The 23,377-nt window shown below is 38.8% G+C and overlaps 1 protein-coding gene across 1 annotated transcript; it reads left to right on the top strand.

Annotated features, from left to right (window-relative positions):
- Positions 1–575: 575 nt before the first annotated feature.
- Positions 576–22,418, top strand: MPP4 (MAGUK p55 scaffold protein 4). The gene is made up of 21 exons (XM_083865740.1): positions 576–699; positions 1,259–1,380; positions 2,245–2,322; positions 3,026–3,106; positions 3,656–3,787; positions 5,757–5,838; positions 7,009–7,094; positions 8,114–8,185; positions 8,616–8,812; positions 9,911–9,975; positions 10,754–10,771; positions 11,766–11,804; positions 12,532–12,552; positions 13,793–13,807; positions 15,291–15,332; positions 16,129–16,299; positions 17,075–17,155; positions 18,111–18,204; positions 19,011–19,119; positions 20,712–20,846; positions 21,812–22,418. The coding sequence occupies exons 1-21, from the start codon at positions 666–668 to the stop codon at positions 22,001–22,003; spliced, it is 1,866 nt and encodes a 621-aa protein (XP_083721866.1). The 5' UTR covers positions 576–665; the 3' UTR covers positions 22,004–22,418.
- Positions 22,419–23,377: the final 959 nt, after the last annotated feature.

The following is a 23,377-nucleotide window of genomic DNA, read 5'->3' as shown; positions in this document are numbered from 1 at the left end:
GGAAATAGAGAAAAAAATGAAATCTCTGTGGAACAAATCCCTCAAGGACCTTGAACTCTAATAGTGATAGAGACAGGGATCCCTTTTTTCAAAATCATGTCTTTGCTCAGTGAAAATTCAGTAGAAAATCCAGTATTTCTGTTATAATATTGTGTCAATATTAAGCGGAATTAAATGTAATCCGTCTTTGAATATGATTATTTTTCAAGCTATGTGGATTTAAAACAAGATTTAAGTCTTTAGAAAAAATTACGACTTCCCATGGTAGTACACTTAAGAAGCTGGAGAGCCAGAAGAAGGACCAAACAGCTTTCTCTTTGAGATGACTTAATGAAGCAAGCAAATGACAGTTCCATAAAGAGATTAAAATGTCATATTGCAGTTGAAGTTAGTCTGTCTGCATCTTGGACGGTACTGAGTAGCTGAATTTACAGGTGGGACTCATATATTTAATTTATTTTTGACACCCATGGTGGACTTTAAATACAAATTATTGCCTACTCTTTCCTTTGTTTTAAATTCTACTTTCTTGTCAGTGTAAAATACCTGAAAGTATTCTGATATGAGGATGCTCTTTTCCCTAGTTCAGCATCTATCTTTGTGAAACCAACGTGGTGTGAATGCAGTATTCAAAGTGGGTGGAATCTCCTTGAATAAAGGAGAAGATGGAGGTGCCAACAGTCAGCAGTAAAGATAATGGTAACTTTTGCATCTCTTTTTCAGTTTTCTTTCCCTTTGAAAAAAGTTTTGTTCTTTGATCTCTGTGACTCTTCTTCCACTGAGTCATGAGAAAGATGAATGTGTCTGAAGTCTTACTACTTAATAATTAGAATAATTCTTCATGTTCAGTAGTGGTATGCATTTAACTTAAGAGAGCATCAGAGGAGAATACCTGGCATTTTTTTCTGGCTTATAAAGCCAAGGAGTTTTTTGTTGTTTCATCTTTTCTCAGTAGGAAGTATGAGCTTGAACCCAGACTGTTATGTGTGAGATTGCCTGTATGGTTTTCTCACAGGTCAGTTGCAAATTGCTAGTATTGGTCTAACCCTGCTGGCTAATAACATGGTAAAATAGCTCTTATGCAACAGAGTTGATTGCAGGAAAAAAAGCAAGGCAGGCAGGAAATTTCTGTTCATTTCTGAGAAGTACAAATTGAGGAAAAGTGCGTTTGAAAGGTCTGGGTCACTGTTTGGCTTTGGTTGGTCTTCTCTTTGTACTGAAGTGTCTTGTCTTGCGCTTTTCTGTTTCTTGGGCTCAGGTGTATCTCATGTTCTGACTCTAGCACTGCAAGAGCTCAGTTTGCTCTGTAAGAGAGATGTCAATGGCGTTGGCATGCTCTATGACCTGCTCAGATCTCGCTGGCTGCAAGCACTGCTGAAGGTAAGGTACCACACAGCTGGGAAAGCAAAGGTCACCTATGGAACAATCTCTAGGGAACAGCTACTTGATTTTGCCACATCAGGACAATAAATGCTTGTTTACACTAAGTGCTGATGGTCCTGATGTCAGTTCTAAATCAGCAGTCAAAGTCAACAAAACCACTTATGCTTTAAAGGAAAATAAAACATTCTCGTCTACTTTCTGTATTAAGGGCAGGGGACAGAGACTGAACACATAATTGCTCAGTTCTCTTTCCCGTTCTTAAATTTCTGTATGACTGTGCATCCCACTTCTTGGCCTGTGACACTGTATTTTTTTATTTTGCAGCCTATTCATCTGATCTGTAATTGAAGATCTTATATTGTTAGAGAACAGAGTTTTGACTGGTGTTCTCTCTTGAGAAGAATTTTATCTCTGAGACAAATTCTGTACAAATTCTGCTATTCTTTAAGAAGGAATTTTAAAATCCTTGATTTTTAATGAAGAGCTTTTATTGGATAGGAATCTCCATAAGGGCATTTTAAATGCAGCAATTAGGCCTTCAACTAGAGGAAGGAAACAGGCTATGAATCAGAGAATTGACTATCAAGCTACTGACCTGTGCAAACAGCTTTTCTTCTAGGAAAATTCAAAACTACAGTCCCAACTGGCTAGCTACCTGATAATATGGAAAGGCATTGAGTTCAAGACTCAATTCCAGATGCATTACATATTAAGAATTTAGATTGCAGACTAGGGGCTCTAGTTGGACTGAGAAGTTTCCAGAAATAGTGTTGTCCATTGCCATCATGTATGTATCTGTATGATCATGTGAACTGGTCAATGTTATCATTGCCTTGTTTTGTATGTCATGGCATGCAACAGATTTATGAATGCCTCCAACACTACCTTGGAAAAAGACCAGCTCCTGTCACGCTGCAGGCACGTGCGTTGAGTCGTGAGGTGAGATTGTATGCACAGTTTATTGCTTTACTTTCTCATACCAAATGAATGGATTCTGCTCCAGTTAAGTGTTCTGCTATTTATTCTGTGTCTCAGGTCTAAGTACAGTATATAAACTTGAAACTCTCCTTGCACAGTTGTGAAACTACTCAGCAGCCCTTACTGTGGTGAGAGGGAGGCCATGAGAAATGGGCACAGCTGTGGTTGCTGGACTACACAAATCCTGGCCAGTGTAATGAACACAAAAGTTAATTGTTTAATCTCTGACCATGTATTTTTCTTCCCATATAACTCTGTGGTGCAGTGTTATGGCTACAATCAAGCAGACTGACATGAGGATATTGAAAAGCTTTTTAGATTTTTCTAATTATAATAGCTGAATTCTTAATCTTTTAATTAGTAGGAGAGTTAATGACGAAGTAGAGAAACCGAGACTAGTGATGAAATTGGTTGAGAGATGGGAGCAAAAACTAATTCAGAGCACATGGCACTGTGCCTGAACTAAATTAAGTCTGGCTGAATTTTGTGCAGCTGTGGTCATATTGTCCAGTTCTAGAGCAAACCATAAGGACATCCTCTGACTCATATAATGTGTGGGGGCTTTACTGTCTCCATACCACATTCCTTTACATTCTCTGTAGAGCTTTCTAAACTAATTGTCCCCTAGAATCCATCTCTGTGCTTTCTTTCCTACATTTATCAGGTGATAGAGTTACTGCGTGAAGCCCCTCAGTCAGGAGAGATCAAAGAGCTAAGACGGCTCCTGCGTTCTCCACACTTTAAGGCAAGTCCTGCATAAGGAAAGAAAGTTTGCTCATGGAGCTCTCTGCAGTGGGAATGGCAGTGGATAGGCAGCTGTTCACAAGAATTGGTAAAGGAGCCAGAAGAGTCATAGTTAACTAATAATGAACTAATCTGATCATGAGATCAAATGTGGACTGTGTATCTGAAGTACCTGCAGTAGGCTGCATTTTTCTTAAAGTTATGTTTGAAAGATGTTTCTTACAAAGATTTAAATTATGGGCAGTTACTGCAGATATATAAATAGAATTTTCCTTGAAATTGCAAGTCCGACATTCTTAACCCGAGCTCCAAATAGAAATATTTAATCTTCTGTAAGTTTTCTACAAGAAACAGAGGAATTGTTCTTAAAACTTTCATGGTTTGATTTTCCGCATGGAAAAAAGAAAATGTCATTATGTGCAAGGCATCTGTGTTCACAAAGGAACACATTCAGTGGTTTCTGTTTTCTGACCAGTTGCTCTTTAAAGCTCTGCTATTGCATGATCTTTGCTTATGGGTTGGTTGGTTTGCGTGTTTTCATTTGTAACAGGCCTTGCTATCTGCTCATGATACTGTGGCCCAGAAAGATTTTGAACCTACCCTTCCACCACTGCCAGACAACATACCTGAAAATGAAGAAGCTATGAGGATTGTCTGCTTAGTGAAAAATAACCAGCCACTGGTGAGAGACCTTTCTTGCATCTGTCAAATTATTTTAACTTAGAAATAATTGATAATGCATTGGATGCATATTGGTTTCTTCCCAGGAGTGTTATGGGGATTGTGTGCATTTTTGTCCAGATTTTAACAGAGTTTTCTTGTCCAGAATTGTTGAGGTTGGAAAGGGCCTAAGGAGACCATCTAGCCCTGCAGTGTGGATGTAAGTAGAGTAGGTTGTTCAGTGCCTTGTCTGCTCAGGGTTTGAACATTTGGCATTTTCATTATATCAGATAAAACCAAACAGGACTGAGAGTTATTCCCATGGCCAAAACAAAGGAAGGGAGGAGAGACTTTGAAAGTTCTTTAGAAGTCATTTGTACTCACAAGCAGCAAACATTGTATAGTTTAGCTAATCTGTTTTAGGAAAAGATAGCTGTAATATTGGAGATAAAAGGGATTTCTAACTATCAACCAGTGAGGTTATTTTACTGTTATGGAAGTTGAAGACATTGAAGGACTTAGTACTAATACATTATGGCCCTGGAAACTACAGGCCTGTCAGGCTCACTTCAGTGCCTGGTAAAGTTACGGAGAAGATTATTCTGGGAGGTATTGAAAAACACCTGAGGGATAACACTGCCATTGGTCACAGCCAGCACGGCTTCATGAGGGGAAAGTCCTGTTTATCAAACCTGATTGCCTTTTATGACAAGGTAACCCAGCTAGCTGATCAGGGGAAGCCAATTGATGTAAACCTTTTGGAATTCAGTAAAGCTTTTGATACTGTGTCTCAGAGTATCCTTCTGGACAAAATGTCCAGCTGAATGGGATGGGTGAGCAAGTGGCTCATGGGTTAAGTGAAAAGGGCTATAGTGACTGGTGTAACATCAGACTGGGGACTTTTCACTAGTAGGGTTCTGCAGGGCTTCATCCTTGGCTCTGTGCTCTTCAACATCTTTATGAATGACCCAGATACAGGACTGGAAAGGGTACTGAGGAGGTTCATAGATGATGCAAAACTGGGAGTAGCTGTTGACTCCCTTGAGGGCAGGGAGGCCTGGACAACCACCAACCATGTGAAATTCCACATGGAAAAGTGCCAGATTCTGCACCTGAGATGGGGCAACCTTGAGTGTATGGAAAGATTGGGGAATGAGGTGCTGGAAAGCAGTGCTGTGGAAAGAGACCTGGGGGGGTCCAGGTCAATGGCAAGTTGATATGAGCAGTGCCCTGGCAGCCAGGAGGGCCAACCATGTCCTGAGGGGCATCAGGCACAGCATGGCCAGCTGGGCAAGGGAGGGGATTGTCCCGCTGTGCTCTGCACTGGGGCAGCCTCACCTCAGGTGCTGGGGGAGTGGGGAGTTTTGGGTGCTAGGATGTAGGAAAGACATTAAACTACTAGAGAGTGTCCAAAAGAGGGGGATGAAGATGGTGAAGGGCCTTGGGGAGAAGCTGTATGAGGAGTGGCTGAGGTCACTTGGTCTGTTCAGCCTGGAGGAGACTGAGGAGGAGACCTCACTGCAGTCACAACTGCCCTGTGACAGGAAGAGAAGGAGAGGCAGGCACTGATCTCTGGTGACCAGTGACAGAACCTGAGGGAATGGCCTGAAGTTCTGTCAGGGGAGGTTTAGGTTGGATATTAGAAAAAGGTTCTTCACCCAGAGGGTGTCTGGAAAAGGCTCCCCAGGGAAGTGGTTACAGCACCAAACCTGACAGTTCAGGAAGAGATGGGACAATGCTCTCAGGCACAGTGTGTGACTCTTGGTGATGATGCTGTGCAGGGCCAGGAGTTGAACTCAGTGATCCTCATGGTCCCTTCCAACTCAGCTTATTCCTTGATTCTGTGGTTATTGCTATATCTATGTTGTGGTAAAAAGGCCGTATCCCTCAATGCCTTTGGGTCAGTATGAAGATCAGACTTATGATATGGAAGGAAACTGACTGGGGTCCTTTGGTGACCAATGTGTTTCTTCTTTGTTCTTACCTGCCAGGGTGCCACCATTAAGCGCCATGAGCTAACAGGTGACATAACGGTTGCCCGTGTGATCCATGGTGGGCTGGCAGACAGAAGTGGTAGGTGGAATTTGAAACAAATTGATACATAAAACTGAACTTTAAATAAGATATTTGAAGTAAGATAATACTTTAGCTGCTATGATTAATCTTCCATTATAAACCAAGATGATGTGCACATGGGATAGCACTGTAAGCAGTGATGCATTGTAGTGACTTTGATTCTGGCTTCATAAATTTTCAGATGAATTTGCTGTCTTAGACTGAGTTGAGGTAGAAATCCAGTTTTTGTTATGTGTTCTTGGCACCAATACCTGGATATCCCAAGTTGCAGTGTAGTATGAAATACAGCACATTCCCTAATGGAGAAATGGTAAATATCAATAGTTGGTGATTCTAGAAGATAATGGGCTTTAAGGAACACATAGTAATACTTTTCAGCACTACTCTACTAAACACTGTGCTTAGCAGTAGTAGCTAAGCAATCTTGCAAGGAGTTTCCTTGGAAATGTTACTAGTTTGTCATCCTAGAATTGAATGTGTTCCATGTCCCTTAGGAAATGTAACTAAACTGTAAAACATCAGAAGTAAAATTCAACTGTAATCATTATAAAATAGTTCTTTTTAGTATTTTTCTGGCCTTTGTATAGAGAAGAAAACCCAACTTGCAGAAAATAGCTGATTAAGTTCCCAGTTTGACTAATATTTTAACTGAATTAATGGAATATGGAAAAGAAAACAACATTGTGAGGGGTTTACTCTAAAGGGCAGAGAGGAGTCCCAGAACCTCTCACTGCACCTGGAGTTTTTAGGGGTCTTATTCCAAGTCTCATGGTTTATTAATACAGGATAAGTTACTTTGGGAAATGGAGCAATATTAAAATGTTATGCACCTGGAGTTTTTAGGGGTCTTATTCCAAGTCTCATGGTCTATTAATACAGGATAAGTTACTTTGGGAAATGGAGCAATATTAAAATGTTTATGCTAATTTAAGGCAAATTATCAGTAGATTGTAGATGGCATATGGGGGAGTGGGAAGGATTAAGAGAGCTGAAGCCTGCAAGCTCCTTGTGACCCACAGCAATCTGCAGTCCCATCCAGGGGCAGTGCAGCCTGAATCCAAAATACCTTCCTCCATACATGGTGCAGTGACCCTGCCTTGCCTATCCAAGATAAATCATGCTTTGATAAAACTCCTGCTGCTGTTTTCATATTTGTTTTCATGGTAGGGTTGCTGTATGCTGGAGACAAACTGGTGGAAGTAAATGGAGTTCCTGTTGAGGGACTTGAGCCTGAGCAAGTCATTAATATTCTGGTATTTAATATTTTTAAAATATGTTTTCTACTTTGTGCCTTAAGATTATTTGTATGCTCACTCTTTTACATACTCTTGCACATGAGAAAGCCTGAAATTTTTAACAGAAAATTCTGACTGTTTCCTTGCCGTGACTGAAGTCCACAACTGCTCATGAATCCAAATACATGAAACCAGAATTAAATCTGACTTCTGATCTGGACAGAAATTAACTTAATTGTGACCATCCCCTCTGCAGCTTCTGGAAAAAATACTGATTTATTCAGACTTCAGTGATTCATAATTTTTTCTGGAAGTGCCACTCAATTAATATTCCACAAAAAAGTAGTGGAAAGCTGCTATTCTACTAAGAGTCCATGTTATAAAACGCACAAAAGCAGAGTGAATGAGCTTGTAAACTAAACACCTCACCTTGCAAGAAAAGGGCAGTGTAATTACTGTTACCAAAATTCTCATGAAGAAATCTGTTGAGATGTCCCTGTTTTGTCATTTTGCCCACAATTTTTCAGGTTTCTTGACTGAAAAGTTTAAAGTGCTAGCCAGTGAGGTATTTCTGTGTGTAATCATACCAAGTCTATGTGCTATTGCCGTGGTTGTACCATTTCTAGGTATAAGAAATACAAACTCTATTGGAATGTTTAATTACTAAATTATGTTCCTCCCCCTTTATATCACCCATTTAACCAGACCCTGCCACTAATTTAAATAAGATTTCAGTAGAAAAGTTTGGTATGAATCAATGCTGAAATTACATATACTTACAATGAAACATAGGTTGCATTAAATTAAAAAATATTTAGCAAAAAAATTGATGTTTCATTCATTCATTCATTTCTTTCATCCATTTTTCCTTTTGGAAAAAATACAGTATTGTCACATTGACTCTGTCTACCTGAATTCTATCTGTAACACAAACATTGCAGTATCCTCAAAGCCATGCTGTGTAGAGCTTGTCTTATCTATGTTTGATTACTTGTGCTGAATACCAACAATATTTTAATTCTTTTCTAATCATTTAGGCCCTGTCCCAGGGGACAATTATGTTCAAATTAATTCCAGTTTCTGATCGGCCTGTCAGCAACCAAACAACAGTAAGAAACATTATTTTTCTTTTTCCAGACTGGTAGCAGTAGTGCCTAATTGTGTGATACAAAGACATGGTGTTGCCTGGAAGTTTATTGCAATCTCTAAAGTGTTACCTTGTCTTTATGGCTGCCTCTCAGCTGACATCAATATGTTGTTGCTGAAGCAGTAAAGACAGTAAGTAGAAATGTAACTGTGTAATGAAGGCACTTCCAGAGTGATCTACAAGGTTGAAGGTCAGTTCTTCTTACAATGTATGAGACAAATGGGATTTTTTCCTCATTTAATGACCAGAGAGGGTTAAGGCTTGATCTGGTTTTTAAAATTTGACTTCATCGTTATACTGAAGTTGCAGCAATATCTGTCCCTGTGATTGTAAAGCTCATGTATCCGTTCTAAACTTGGCTTCTGCTGACTCCTGTGTATTTGCTTTCCCAGCTTTATGTGCGAGCAATGGCAGATTACTGGCCCTTGCAGGATCCTGCCATACCATGTGCTGATGCAGGTTTGCCTTTTAAGAGGGGTGAAATACTCCAGATTGTGGACCAGAATGATGCTCTCTGGTGGCAGGCTAGGAAAGTTTCAGATCTCAGTGCCTGTGCTGGGCTCATACCCTCAAATCATCTTCTTAAAAGGTAAAGAAATCATCATTTTCCTGATTTCTGGTTAAAAATTAGCCAGTTATTTACACTTTATTTAAATTTTTCCTAAGTTTTGTAACTATGATTCAGAGTGACATCTGACAAATATCTTTCCTCTTTCTGATCTCTGACTTCTTGCTTTTTTTCCCCCTAAGAGCACCTGTGTGAGCACAAGATTTTGAAAGCACCACTATAATCTCAATTTGCCATTTAGGAAATTTGCAGCATTTGTCCAGTCTCCATGCTGGTTGCTAAAACAACTGGTGGAGTGTAACAGCTGAAAGATGTATGGAAATTGAGGGCCCTGACTATTAAAGAATTGTCATCTATGATGAAAAAAAAAGAGCAAGGGGAAGAGTGGGACACTAAAAGCATAGTATTTTTTTAAAGATGTCCAGTGATGCATGAGTCGCCTCTTCAGCTTTGGTCAAAACTGAGTAGACCAGATGAACATAATGAAGAAAAAACCCCAAACACTCAAGGAAGAACAACCATTTCTTGCTTATTATTTTCTGCATAAATAGACCATTATTTTTACACTACATGCATTCAGAATCAGAGTTCTTACACTGCGGTAGCAAACCTTTCAATCTGAACCTTTAACCACATGTCCTGTGGTACCCTCAGGATAACATAAGGCCATGCAATAGCAGATGATAAACTTCCCTTTGTAATAAATATAAACCTACCTGCAGTCTGTATAATGCAAGGTGAAATCAAACTGGGTTGTGACTCAGGCTGCAAGTAAGAGGCTCTGGGTAGTAATGGAGGCAGTAGTATTACTTCTCTTACCAGACACACTCTTCTATTTGCAGGAGTCTGTACCACAGTATGGCTTATCTTCATGTACTTTTATATCAACTCTTAATACTTCTGGGCTGTTGATTTGGAAATTGGAATAATTCTGATAGCATGTTGGTTTTATTTCAGGACTTTGCAGTGGGCTAAAACATTGATAATGTTTCAGTTCTTGCTGTCTTCTCTCAGTTCAGTACTGATCAATCTTACATGTAAGCAGTGAATCTGGCTGGAGCATAACATGCATGTGGACTGTTTTGTTTCTTTAACTGTGATAAATTTATTTCTATATAGGAAGCAGCGAGAATTCTGGTGGTCTCAGCCTTTCCAGCCCCATCTCTGTATCAAATCATCAATGTGTGAGTGAAAAGTTACTTGAGCAGTACAGCAGGAAAGAAAGATCTTGTCTCTGTTTCAGGGATACTGAAACAGAAGCTTATACAATTCAGCTTAATTTAAAGACTTAAGACAGATTGTTTCTGGAGCCATATTGCAACCTTCAAGTGTGTTAACTATCCCCAGAAAAACAAATACTTAATAATTGTACCTGGAGTACTGATGGTGGAGATGGTTGTCTCCAGTGCACTTGGGATCTGACCATAAGAGAAGCTGTGAACTCAACTTCTTCTGAAGTCTCTAAGTTCTAGGAGCTCACTAGGCCAGCCAGTTCTCTCTAGGAGAAATGGCTGTAAGTCTTGAGGTGACAATTGCACTGGCCTGGCTTTTCTGGGACAGAGATACCAGCTCTGCACTGAGAAGTGCTATATAATGTTTAGAATGTTTCTTTGCCATCAAAGCTATTGAGAGAATAATAGAACTTCTTTTCTTGAGGTCTAAGATAAGCTATGCTGCCCCTTAATTTATTCATGGTAACAATCCAGAAATATTATCCTCTGTCAACTACAATTTTCTGTAAATACGCAATTATTCTCAGAAAAAGAATGTTCTTCCTGGTTTTTTGTCCCCATTTTCTTCTATGGATATTTTTGCAAGTACAAATTTTTTCTCTCATGATAAATCCCAGAGGGAATGTGTTTCATTCACTAGATTCTTCTTGCACTGACTGCTAGAGCTGAGGCTCTCTTTCACCATAATTTTATTGCATTTTAACTGCTTCAATGGATATGCTGTGAGCAGTAAGCACTGTGGAAGAAGGTAGGAAATCACATCTGGACAGCATTGCATTTCTGTACCTGGAACCAATACAGCACATGGTTTTACAGGCTTTAAAAAAATTGTCAGAAATGAGGCATTTTCATACATACATGCAGAAGAAGCCCAGGTTCTTGGTATTTTGTGTGCTTAACAATTGAAATCCAGCCTTTTTTCACCTGAAGTAGTAGATGGATTCATTGTCTTAAAGTGGAAACATTATCTGTCAGGGAAGTGACTGTTTGGATGGGTTCTTTGGGGAAAGAAAGACAAAATTTCCTCTTTCTCTTTTCTTCTCCTTCTTTCTCTCCTGGAGCAGCTCCGAGAGAGTGTTTCCTTAAAGAATACATATGGGCAGAATGTGATTGACAGATACTCTGACAATTGCCCTGTAACTGGAATATAGCTCCTGCTGGGCCTATCTGGAAGGGCATGCAAGAACAAAACACTAACAGTGCTGTATTGTGAGCCCGTGAGATTGCCAAGCTCATGTGATCACATAAATTGATGTGGTCTGGAGATTGAGAGAGAGCTGAATTGATCTTTTCCTTTTCTTCCTTGTAAAAGTAATAATAAAAATAAAAAGCAAAACACTTTCCTTGAGTGTAGCATGTTGGAAAGATATTTAAAAGCTATAGGACAGAAAATTATATTCCCTCATGCTAATACTTAATAAATAGATATCTAATGGACAAACAGATTGACAGGCATGTTAAACCTTTCATTACTTCAAGAGGAGAATTCAAGTTAGATGTATTTGTCTCTGTGCCAGAAGCCCTTCAGAGCACTCACTTAAGAGTTTTTGTTCACTGTACACAAGGAACCTCACTAAACGGGAGTTTGCAGTTAAAATCCTTAAAGATGTCTAAGGATGATTTGAGCTTCACTTACCTTGTTTCTGATGTCTGAGTTCAGTCTTGTAAGATCTGCAAGGTGTTTTTCCTCCCAAGTGTTTTTCTGATTCAGATGATTTTTTTTCCTTTGTGTTGATCTGTAGAAGATGACATGCAGATTGACGAAAAGTGTGTGGAAACAGGTAACTGAATTCACGAGATATTATTTTATTTGCTTCAAGGCAATAGCTAGTTAAAAGTCTCATTTCCTAAATAAAAGCACTCATTCTCCTAGTGAACTTAATGGTAGAAAATTCTGTTTTTCATACCCTGGAAACCTCATCTAGTATAAGTGTATTAAACTGAGCTGTTTTCAGTTCAGGTGTACAGTGCTTATAGTAAAGTCTTTTGACCAGCACAAAAATATCTGCTTGAATGAGATCCAACCTCTTTGATTCAGGTGTTGGATTGTGGCTGTAAAGTTACCATAGTTTTTTGTCTATCGCATATTTAATACCAGAGATTGTTGAGGTCTTGGAGAACCCACACAATTTCTTGTCAAATTGATCTTGGGAGAATAACGAGCAAGAATAGGTTTTTTACTTGTGAACACTGAGTGTAAAGATTGGTAGCTTGAGTTGCTCCCTAAAGCAGTGCAGTTCATTCTTCCTTCTCCAAGGTAGTTCAGAAGCTCTCATGGAGGATGTGATCTGTGATCCTGTAGGACTGTGTGAAAAGAGATGAAGCAGTTAAGTCAAGTATGATGAGCTGTATTTTGCCACCTCAGGATAGAGGGAGCTGGGGAAAGTATGTGTGAGACAGACCAACAGAAGCTGGAAAACTGAGTTCTGATTCTGACATTCATTAGAAGGAAAAAAATTAAATTTTGAATTTATTTTAATATCTTTGCTATCTGGATTACTAAACAAGATGAAGAAACATTTGAGTCAGGTAAGTTCTCTGACCTAACTCTAAATTCCTTGCTATTGTTCTGCTGTCAGAACGCTGTCCAGAGACAAGCAAGTGTCTTAGAAACAAGCAGGTGGCAAAAACCAAAATGCCACTTTAGCTTCAGAAGCCATTCTGTCTTGAGAAGCCATTATGTAAAATCCTGTTGCTTTAAGTCCTCCTCGTGTTCTCTGATTACCTTAGTAGTAAGGTTTCTGTCCTCTTATCCCATGAGTGCGAATGTTTCTTCTCGTGCATCAGTAGCAGATCTGTTTATCCAGCCCTCGTCAGTTGTACCCGTGCAAGCTGTGACAGCAGGGCCTGCACTGATGTCAGCAGATAATTGGATTACCTTCGCTAATGCGGAGGCCTGAATCCCCAGTGCCTGTAGGAGTTGATGTGGTAAAGAGGAAAGCTGCTTCTGGATTCCTGATTATGGGCATGGCTGGCATACAGGAAAGGAAAATGCTGTTAAAATTCATTATTTATGTATAAAAAAATACAATCATTAAGTTTGGGAGGTTTTTTTAACAAAGATGATATAGAGGTGTTTTGTTTTTCATTTAGGAAGCAGCTTCTTATTTATAGCATGTTGAGAGTTCTGCAAAAGTTAAGTTTTCTAAAATAAATCATTTCTTCCCTAAAATAAAACTACTGCTAAACTTTTCATTTGAGGTATTTGGTAATCTTGTGGAGAAGAGTGTCATTTTACCTTACATTTGTTCTTCTCCACAAAGTCTCTACTTGCCAGTTCTTCTGCCAGTTTTTCTTTCTGCACCTTCTTCTCTTATCACAAGTGGTTTGTTCTCTTCTACCTCTCAAGGAATGCCCACAGCTTTTAAGGCACAACGAGCAGGTCTGCAGGGTAGTCTTTTCTTTTCAGACTAGGATGTTTCTGATAGCCGCACTTGGGGATTACCGCTGCAAATCCTGCTCAGTGCTGAGTCAGCTCTCTGCTATATCCACACAGAAGAATAAAGGTGCAAATATCTGCTATCCTACATTCCACTTTAACCAGCAGTTGCAGATGTATTTTGCACTAAGATACTGACACAGATGACTCTTGCATTCCTTGGGAACTGAGAATTCATGCTCAAAGAAGCCTATTTTCATGTCTGCAGTACCTGTTTTCTACATTTTGTAAATGCGTTGGACAATGCTGGTTGGGTTTTTTGTTAGACCATAGTATAGACTGTCTTCTCAGAACTAATTGTTTTATGTCTGTTTCTATCTGAATGTGCAGAGGAGCTTAAAGAAGGTAACATTAACTTTTTTCTCTCTCCCTGTCTCCTGTAAGCAGTAATCTAATAGAATTTATCTGTGTTTATGCTTTAGCACTCTTCTTGCAATACATGGTCGCTGAACTGCCTGTTCCCTGTAGAATTCCACACTGCTCTCCATTCCAGAAGAGAGGGTAGATAAAGGAGAAATATTTAAATATGTTTGAATGATGACTCAAGAGACCTGAAAATAGAAATTATATGAGCATGTGTCAGCTGAACATTACTCTGAACATTGCCCTGAATGAGCAGTTTTGTTCCAAAGATTTTTGTTCATAGTCATAAACTAGTTGTTAGTACATATAGAAATGTAGGAATAAACCTGTATTGTAAAGATACAAGTAATGAAGAGTGCATAGATGTGAAAGAGCAATTAATGTGCATCTACTTTTGTTTGAATACTTGCACACTTATGAGATAATTGTAAATCGAAGAGTCTAGTGCTAAAACCATTTCAAACCATTTGAAAATAATGTTCTTTGGAACAAAGGAAATGTTTTTAAAGACATGCCTATGTCTTCTGTACTTCTGTATCTCATTCTTGCTTTAACAAGGCCTAAATAAAGGGAATGCACAGCTTGGAAAATTACATGCATGATTAGGGGAAAATAAGGAGTCCTTCTTGAAAAGAAAGCTAAACAATGCCACCATTTTTTCCCTTCATTATTTGTTTTCTAATCACCTTTCCCAAACAGTTCCTAAACTTTCTGAACATTGATTTATTGGAAAATTGGTACGTTTGACCCTTATACAAGGGACTTAATTAAAAAAAAAATACATGCAGTGAGTTTTAGAAGTCTCACCTGAATAGTGAAGCCTTCATGAAGAACAGCTTGAGAATGAGGACAAAAAAATTGGAGGAAACAGGTTATGCTCCCATGCTGGAGCACAAAGATCACTGATCCAATTAAGAAAAAGAAATATTAAAATCAGGTCTTCATTTTGCCTGAAAGATCTAAGCAGACACAAGTTGCATTTTCCAAACGTGCTATGGGACAGAAATTGAGTTACAAATATTTTGTTTCTGATTTTGAGCTACTGACTTGTTAGTTATTGTTTTTACTACAGAGTTCTTGTAAGACAGATTTCACCTGAAAAGCTTAAATTATGTGGAGGCTTTGTTCATTAATTTCAATTTCAAAACATTGTCTGGTATCTAGATATTGTAGGAATAAAACAAACAGAATGTTAAGTTTCAAATTTAATTTAGAAAATAGCAAGACTTTCCATGTTGTTTTTTTTCTTACAATAACCCTTTTGAATTGGTCATTGGTTGTGTGAAATATTAAAATATTTCACATTGTGGAGTATCATGCTTTTAAAATTATATTAGGCATCATACTTCCACATATTTACTGAAACTCCTTTTTTTCCTTGAGATCAGCAATAATTGTTTGCCATCTAGCTTTTAAGCTTTTTCTGTTCTTTTTATTTCATAAGTATTTGTTCTTTGTATTCTAGAAGAGGAAGAATTTGGTGAATTTGGTCAACGAGTCTTTATTGGTATGCAATGACTAAAGATAAGTAGCATGTTTGGGGCTTGATCTAGAGTAAGTGCTTGTCTAAAGTTAAATAAAACATTTTGTTACTTATATCACCTGAAGGCTTACTAAATGGAATACAGCTTTCTTTGTTTTCCAAATATCAGGAAGTCTTTTTCCTCCTAATAATGCTCAATCTCTCCATTTAAATCTTTCATCCTGCCAGGTTTCTGCAGAGATTTGGCCACTGCTATTTAAACTTGACTCCATGAATAATTTTGCTCAAAAGTAATGTCTGTCATCCACTGAGAATAATCATGAAGACATTCATTAGAAAAGTATACCTGTTTGTGAAGTTTTCAGAGTTGGATGGTCAAGTGGAGCAACAAACCTACCTCTGTGGTTATTAAACCACAGTGACCTTTAAAATACACATTCTGGAGGCTGGAGCAAATGTTCCAGACCTGCCTCATGAGAGCAAACCACCTACAGTATCAAAAAAATTGACCTGTTTCCTAGGGATGCCTCAGGTAGTCAGAAACTTCTCATTCAGCTTGTTTTGGGAGTCTTTTGGAATTCTGGGCTAATTTTCAGGTGACTTTCAGCGGGTTTTAACTACTCTGCAGCTGTCACTTAATGCTTAGAGATTCTACCAAGCTGTCATACCAAGAGCAGCAATGAAATTCACTAACCTTCACCTTGCAAAGAGCTCAGAAAAGGTAGTATGTTGAGTGGCTTAGAAAGAGCCCCTTTGGGCTAAAGAACTAGTTGCCTGCGTGTCGGGTGTATTTTCCAGTCCTGTACCTTTACCCCTCCAGCTGGATTCCGCAGGAGCATGCGGCTGTGTCGCAGGAAGGCGCGGCTCAACCAGCAGTCCTGCTACTCCCGCTGCCCCAGCAGCTGCTACAGCACCCTGGCAGCTCCCTATGAAGAGGTGGTCAGGTACCAGCGGCACCCAACAGACCGGCACAGGCTAATCATCCTCGTGGGTAAGGAGTTAACAACCTTTGCAGGCACATTTCATCCTCCTCTGCCAGAGGAGAGGGAACAGTCACGCATGCTCTGATCTGCTGAGGTTTCTTCCTGCTGTTTGCGGTGGTTGCTGACTGTGTAGGCAGCTCTCAAAGCAACATTTCAAGAATTACTGTCATTTGACCCCATTATTTGTGTTAAAGTTTAATGTAGTTATCATCTTTGCTTGAGATAGTGGATGTTTAAAAACAACAATAATAAAGTGCTTAGAAGAAGCCGTACAGTTATGAATGCTGCTTGATAATGGATTTAATTTGGGAAGTGGTTCAGTTTTATATTCAGCTGGGAATGAAAATGATGAGAAAACATTGGTAACTTAGAAAATAGAAAACATCTTTACAGGCATTTCTACAACCAGTGTTAAATGCACAGAGAGGATAATAATAGGAAGGATATTTAACTCCAGACTAGAACAATTTCAGTCATGAAGAGTATAGAAAGATGCCTTTAATAACACCTGTTATAGAACATACTAAGTATTAAGTGGTCTGCAGGCTCTCAAGGAGACTTTAATTGTGGTCACTGAAGGGAAGCTGTTGTTCTGCATTGTTCTATGATCCTGACAAAGCAAACTGAGTAAAGGCAAATCCACTGACCTTTTTAAGTCTGGAAGTATTTGATAAGTTTTTCCTTTTAAAATAGTACTGCTGAGTTGCCTCCTGGGTATGGCTATATTGCTAGGGAGTGATTTGTACCCTGTCAGTAATATTTGCTGCTTTTCCAACTTTCCAGGTCCCGCAGGAGTTGGCGTGAATGAGCTGCGGCGAAGGCTGATCACAAGTAACCCACGAGAATTTCAAAGTGCCACACCTCGTATGTAATGCTTTTCCTCTTTCCTCCACTACCCCAATTCAAACATGAATAGGAAATGCCAAGTACCTTCCTATTGCCTTTGTGTATGGCTGTTTCTTCAGCTCTACTGTTTGCTTTCATAAGGATTAGTTTAAAATACTATCTCATTTTGCCAAATCAGACAAAGGTATGTTCAAGTTCCAGCCTCTGAAACCATTAAAAGCTTTATGGAGTTGAAAAGTTATCAGCATGATTTAGTTTAATTTTGGTGTTTGATTTTCCTAGGTTTAAAAAAAAAAAAAAAAAAAAAAAAAAAAACCAAAAAAAACCACACGTTTCTTGGAGATATTTTAAGTTCTTAGGGTTTAAGTGCTCAGATTTGAGAATGAAGACAACAGAAGTTGGTGCTTAATAGGCTTTGCAGCTTTCCTTATTAGCCTTCTAGTCTCAGATGAGACTTATGCAGCTTAACTTCTGACGTAACAACTGAAATTATTTCTACCTGTGTTTATTTGCTTCTTATAATTTAGATAACCAAACTGCAAATTATGTATCTGAAGCTAGCTGAAAATTCAGGACTTAGTGATTAAGATCCCAGATAAGGGGAAGGTGCAAGTGTGGGAAGCTTGTGGGTTTTTTCCGAATGAACTTTAAAAAATTTTGCTTCTGAGGAGTAAAAAGAGTTGTGCAACCAGTTCCAAGGTAGTTCCTGATTGCTTTGATTCACAACTATTTGGATTAAACTACTCTTCCATTCCAAGAAATACAATTGTGCTTTGATAACTTTCAATGACTTGTCTCTGGCAAACCATTACTGTATATGGGGCTTTTGCTCTGGATTAACAAATGGAAATAACTCATATTATTATTTATGAAAATACTGATTGATAGTTCTTCATTAGTTCTCATTTCCACTTACAAAGTTACAATAATTTTGTTGCAGCTGATTGTTTTTGTGTGTTATATCTTCCTTCAGACACGACCCGTGTTCAGAAAAGTTACGAAATGAATGGTCGTGAATATCACTACATATCGAAAGAAACTTTTGAAAACATGGTGTACAGCCACAGGTGAGCACAAGAGATGAATTACATTTTTATTACCTAAAATGCAACATGATTCAAGAAAACACAGTTTTGTAGTTAGGTCCCAAGTTCGGACTCCTCCACTCTTACTGTGTGTGTAGTGTAAATTTGGGTCAAACTACTTGAGACTGTTTCTTCAAAGACTGGGTTCGTGCAGTTGCAAATAGCTCCTCCACAATTAATCTCAGAATCCTTCTAAAAGGCAGTGCGCTCTCTAGTCCTGAGCTCATTAGATGTGCTTTTAAGTTATGCATTTAACTGCCCTGGAAACCAGACTGCTTTTGAAAATTTAGCAGTGAATCACACCTGGTTTTGACCTACAACTCCCCTGCAGGATCTCTGAGTGATGACACATGAGTAGTTGAACTCTAAGGGCTAAATACTCAAAAGTGTCTGCTTCTTCCTATGCATCATTAATCTCTCTAAGACAGACTAGCTCAGCACTATAGAAGTGACACTCATTGAGCGGTGCCAAGTGCTTTGAGATCTTCAGATTTAAGAAGTTATTTGTAGTATGTAATTGCCAAGCATTGACAAGTAAAATCACAACCTCTAGACACAAAATTCATAAAACCGTGATGAGTAAAAAAATGCATGTTTTGGAGATGCTGAACTGTAATGGATTTTTGTGCCCAGTGTAGCAGGGAAGAGCAAAGGTGAATAGTGTTCAGTAGGTTTTATGATCATTCAGTCCTGATCACTGGATTATATTTGAAGATTTCACCTTTAAATAGAACCTTTTTGAAACTCAAATGCTCTTTCATTTTCCTTCTTCCTCACCACTGTTGCAGAATGCTGGAATACGGGGAGTACAAAGGGTACCTGTATGGTACCAGTATTGATGCAGTGCGGACAGTCCTGGATGCAGGGAAGATCTGTGTAATAGATTTAGAACCACAGGTGAGTGGTAAAGGGGCAGGGAATCTTCTGGAAGGAAAAATAATTTTCTCTACATTCTTGAGCCAGTGTTAGTTGCTTTGTCTTGTCTTTCACTTTACCTCATGGTGCTTATTAATGATAGATTATTCTTTTCATGTGTCTTAGGGGGTGGTGGTGGTACTACAGTGACAAGTATGTTGAGAACAGTGCATTTTTTACCAAGCCAGCAGCTACATTATCAGTTTGGATGGAATGGAAATGAGTTTTCATACTTAAAGTAAGGATTAGTATTTCACATGGAGATCTGTTGCATGAGATTTTTTTCTTCCTCCAAGCCCTATTAATTAAGAGTTTTGTCCATCTATTAGCAATCTCAGAACACCCTTTGGTAAAAGCAGCAACAGGTAAAGTAATCAAGAAAAGGCTGAAAATTCTAGTGTGCCTTTGTGCCTGTATTTCTCTCCAGAAGTTACAGCTCTTAGTAACCTGCTTCTTCACTTAAATGCTATTCACTTTTCTTTACCTTCTATTTTTGCATTGAATTTGCTGATGAAGATAAGGCTAATAAAATATCTTGTAAATATCTAAGATACTTAGAGCTGTGTCTAGCTAAACCTTGCTAACCTTCTCTGAATTTCTTGCATATTTAGTACTTAGGAGCTGTCTGGGCTATGCTATTTCAACATCTCCTCTAACAGAATGTAAGAGAATCAGTAATTCTTGGATATTTCCCTCGGATTATGCAGAGCCAGTGTGTCTGAGCCTTAGTGCAGTGATTTGTGCTGCTTAAAATAGAAATTAAGTTACAACATTTGTGGGGGTACTACTCAAAAACTGAAACTGCTGTAAGAGGCAGATGAGGTCACACCTTAGTCTTCACACCTAAAACTGTCCTTTGGGTTTCTTCCGTAACGTTTTTAAGCAAAGGCGTAAAAGAGGGGTTTTGGGGCATGGGCTGTGTAATCTTGCCACTTGGACAGATGTGCCACTCTCATTTTTTTTAGAGTGTGAGTTAAAGGGACCAGTTTGGGAAGGGGTGTTAAGTAAGACCAATGAGGTAGCAGAACTAGTGCTGAATAGCATACTTTAAATCTGGTGGTTTGACCAAGTTTACATGCTATGATTTTCTTGAGCTTTTTTTTTTTTTTTTTTTTTTTTATTCCCTCCACTGTTCTGCAGTAATTTAAAATACTTATTAGCATTAGGAAATGTTATACAGTAAAGGAGTTCTGAAAGCAGGATACTTTATTCCAGCATGGAACAATTAAGAGGTACTTGTTCCAAAAGTAGCTCCCAGTTAAAAAAGAACAGGTTTCAAATGCATCTTTAATGTAGTTGATTGTAGAGATCTGTTAATGACACTGTTCCCTCATTCCTGGTATTGAAAGCATCTCCTAATAAGGCTACCTAGCAGAATTCAGTGATTGTATGCTACAGTTGTTTAACAATGTCCACTCCAGAGATTATTAGTGAGATCTTTTTCAAGTAAGTGTTCCTGAAAAAAGTGTCTCCTAGGTCTGGGGATAACAGTATGTTGTAAACAACTGGTTTTTTATGGGAGTAAAACTGGGATGAATACACTTGAAATACTTCATTTTACTCTTCATTTGCAGGGTATACAAATAGCCCGGACCCATGAGTTAAAGCCCTACATTATATTCATCAAGCCACCCAGCATAGGTTGCATGAGGCAGACACGTAAAAATGCCAGGATCATTACGGATTATTATGTGAACATGAAGTTCAAGGTGAGATTTGGAAATAAAAGATTGAGTTTATTAATCTGAGATTCTGTTATTAGAACATAATGCATTCTACTATGCTACACTGTTAACTCTTAAAATATTACTGTGTCTTCAGTATCAAATCTAATTATTTTTATGTTTTTCTGTAGATTTTGTTGGGATTTCTTTCCCCCTTCCAGACTGGCTTTGAAGCATAAGAATTGTCATTTGTAATCTAGGTGGCTGAGGCATTTTGCTTCAAAATGTCTTCAAAAAGGAAAAGCTATTTTGCATATTTTTAATTAGCTGCCTTGTGTCAATATTTGAGTCAACGCATATATACTGTTTGCACTGAAATACTTGGAATGTGCTTTGTTCAGTAGTATTATTATTTTTTTCCAGGGAATTAGTATTTAATGTATGCTTAATGATAGTATCAATTCTATACTAAGTTCTGTAGATAAAACACAGATCCTGCTTGCAGGAAATGCATATCTTACATTTAGAATATATACAGCACTTTGATACAATCATTTCCATGCAAATCATCATCGAATTTAGCATCCTAACATTTTGGAGACCTCAGTCTATAATTATGTGGAAATAGTTCATGATTGCTATGACAAAGTAACATGGACACAGGGGAAATAAACTAAAATTTGGAATAAGAACACAAGCATTATCAGATTTACCTTCCAGTCCCTAACATTCTCTGCCAGCACTTATCATTAGAGTAACTCTTTTAGGGCAAATGGAGGGTACTGAGACACAAGGCACTTCTTTGGGAAGCACATGGCAGGCAGCTCTGGTTTTGAGACCTGGAACTGACTGTAGCAGATGTACTTTATTATAGCAAACTGTAAATGAAATAAAGCAGACTGACATTATCTATTCACCTTGTTTATGTGGCCGAAGGTGTTTTGCAGATGCTCTGCAGGTATTTTTCTCTATACAATATTGAAGTTTTATGGACTTACTCTGTCTCACAGGAAGAAGATTTACAGGAGATGGAGGAATCGGCCAAGAAAATGGAAGCTCAGTTTGGTCAGTTCTTTGATCACGTGATTGTGAATGACAATTTACAAGAAGCATCTGCACAGCTGCTGTCTGCAGTACATCGTGCACAGGATGAGCCCCAGTGGGTCCCTGCAGTGTGGATATGCTCAGACACTCAGCCCTAATTCTGAGCAGCAGGCAGCTTCAGAAAGATTACAGCTTATGTTTTACTTCAAGAATAATCCTAATGTCAGGATTGCAAGAATTTATCTTTGTATGTGAGGGATTTGGAAGAGGATTAGCTGCTATGGGAGATATAATCATACTATGTTCTATGTAGTTCTTGAGCATTTTATGTTACAGTTGCATCACTTTTGTACAAAAAAGAAAGGAAATACTGTGAGCACTCAATTACAAGAATAAAGAAAAATCTATTTTGTTGCATATATCTGTGTTATTTACTTACGCATAAATTCAGAAAGGGTGTTTCCTTTTTTATTATGCTTGTTCTGGTTCTGTGATGCCTCTACATTCTGTAAGCCTTACAAATGATATTAAGTCAGAATGTGCTTTTTTTTTTTTTTTTTTTTCTGCATGGTGTCCGTCAGCAGTGTTATTTATGAAGGTATTGGTTTGTTGGTAATCCTTTTTACCTTTTAAGATATGAATGGTGTCAGCATAATATGAATTGCTCCAAAACCCAGTTATCTTCATAACACATGTAAAATACCTTTTCTTCTCTTTCATCAACTCAAGTTAGTACAAACTGATAGAATGTGGACTTACCAAAGAGGAAAATCAGAAACCCTTTCTCAAATTGGTTTGGTCTGTGGTAGCACAGTCTCCTTCTCAAAGGGTGTAATGCTTGTGGCAAATAGTTCCTCACTCTTTTCACCTCGTATTTGTAGCTGTCTTGCCCCCTGAGGTACACAGATGGTTATTTTGTTGGCCTACCTCATCTTGGAGGAAAATCAACAGAAGTGAGTTAGGCAGTCTAGAAAGAGGTGATTTAAAGTCAAATGTTACAGCCATCAGGATGCCTGCTTGTTGTGGAGCCAGGGCTTGTATTCCCTGTTTAGACGTAAAATGGGAGACCGAAGCCCCAGTATGTCATTGGTGTAAGTACTGGCAGAGGGTGAAAACAGCAGCCAGCTCTGTGCTGCTGGTCCATGACTAGCTTCCCCACTTCTGCCTAGTCCAGCATTTGTCGACTATTATCTCTTTGCCTTTTTCCCATGTATTATTTCCTACTTTTTTGGTGTTTTTTTTTTTTTTTTTTTTTTTTTTTTTTTTTTTTAATGATTGCTTCATTTATCAGTTTGAGATCCAGGCTACAAGCAGAACCCTTTTCCCCTTGATTTTACTTGTCTGCAGCCCGACAGAGGAGGACTCCCGCCCGGAGCCGCATGGCCTGACTGGCTCCGGTGAGCGAGCCGCCGGCGGGAAAGCGCAGCCGAGAAGGCCCGGGGCGGGCGGCCCTCCCGGCGCTGAGGGGGCGCAGCCGCGGCGGGGGCGGAAGGAGCCGCGGCTCCTCCCCGCAGACCGGAGCTGGGCGGGCG

The sequence above is a fragment of the Zosterops lateralis genome (assembly GCF_965231275.1).
Source record: "Zosterops lateralis genome assembly, chromosome: 7".
In the NCBI taxonomy this organism is placed as follows: domain Eukaryota; kingdom Metazoa; phylum Chordata; class Aves; order Passeriformes; family Zosteropidae; genus Zosterops; species Zosterops lateralis.
Note: the sequence above shows the minus strand (reverse complement) of the source record. Positions and strands in the feature narration are given on the sequence as shown.

Excerpts from the sequence above, each read along its gene's own strand:
- MPP4 (XM_083865740.1), top strand. The coding sequence starts at position 666 with ATGGAGGTGCCAACAGTCAGCAGTAAAGATAATG. Across the intron at positions 700-1,258 it reads AGTCAGCAGTAAAGATAATG|GTGTATCTCATGTTCTGACT; the intron begins GTAACTTTTGCA and ends TCTTGGGCTCAG. Across the intron at positions 17,156-18,110 it reads ATTTCAAAGTGCCACACCTC|ACACGACCCGTGTTCAGAAA; the intron begins GTATGTAATGCT and ends ATCTTCCTTCAG.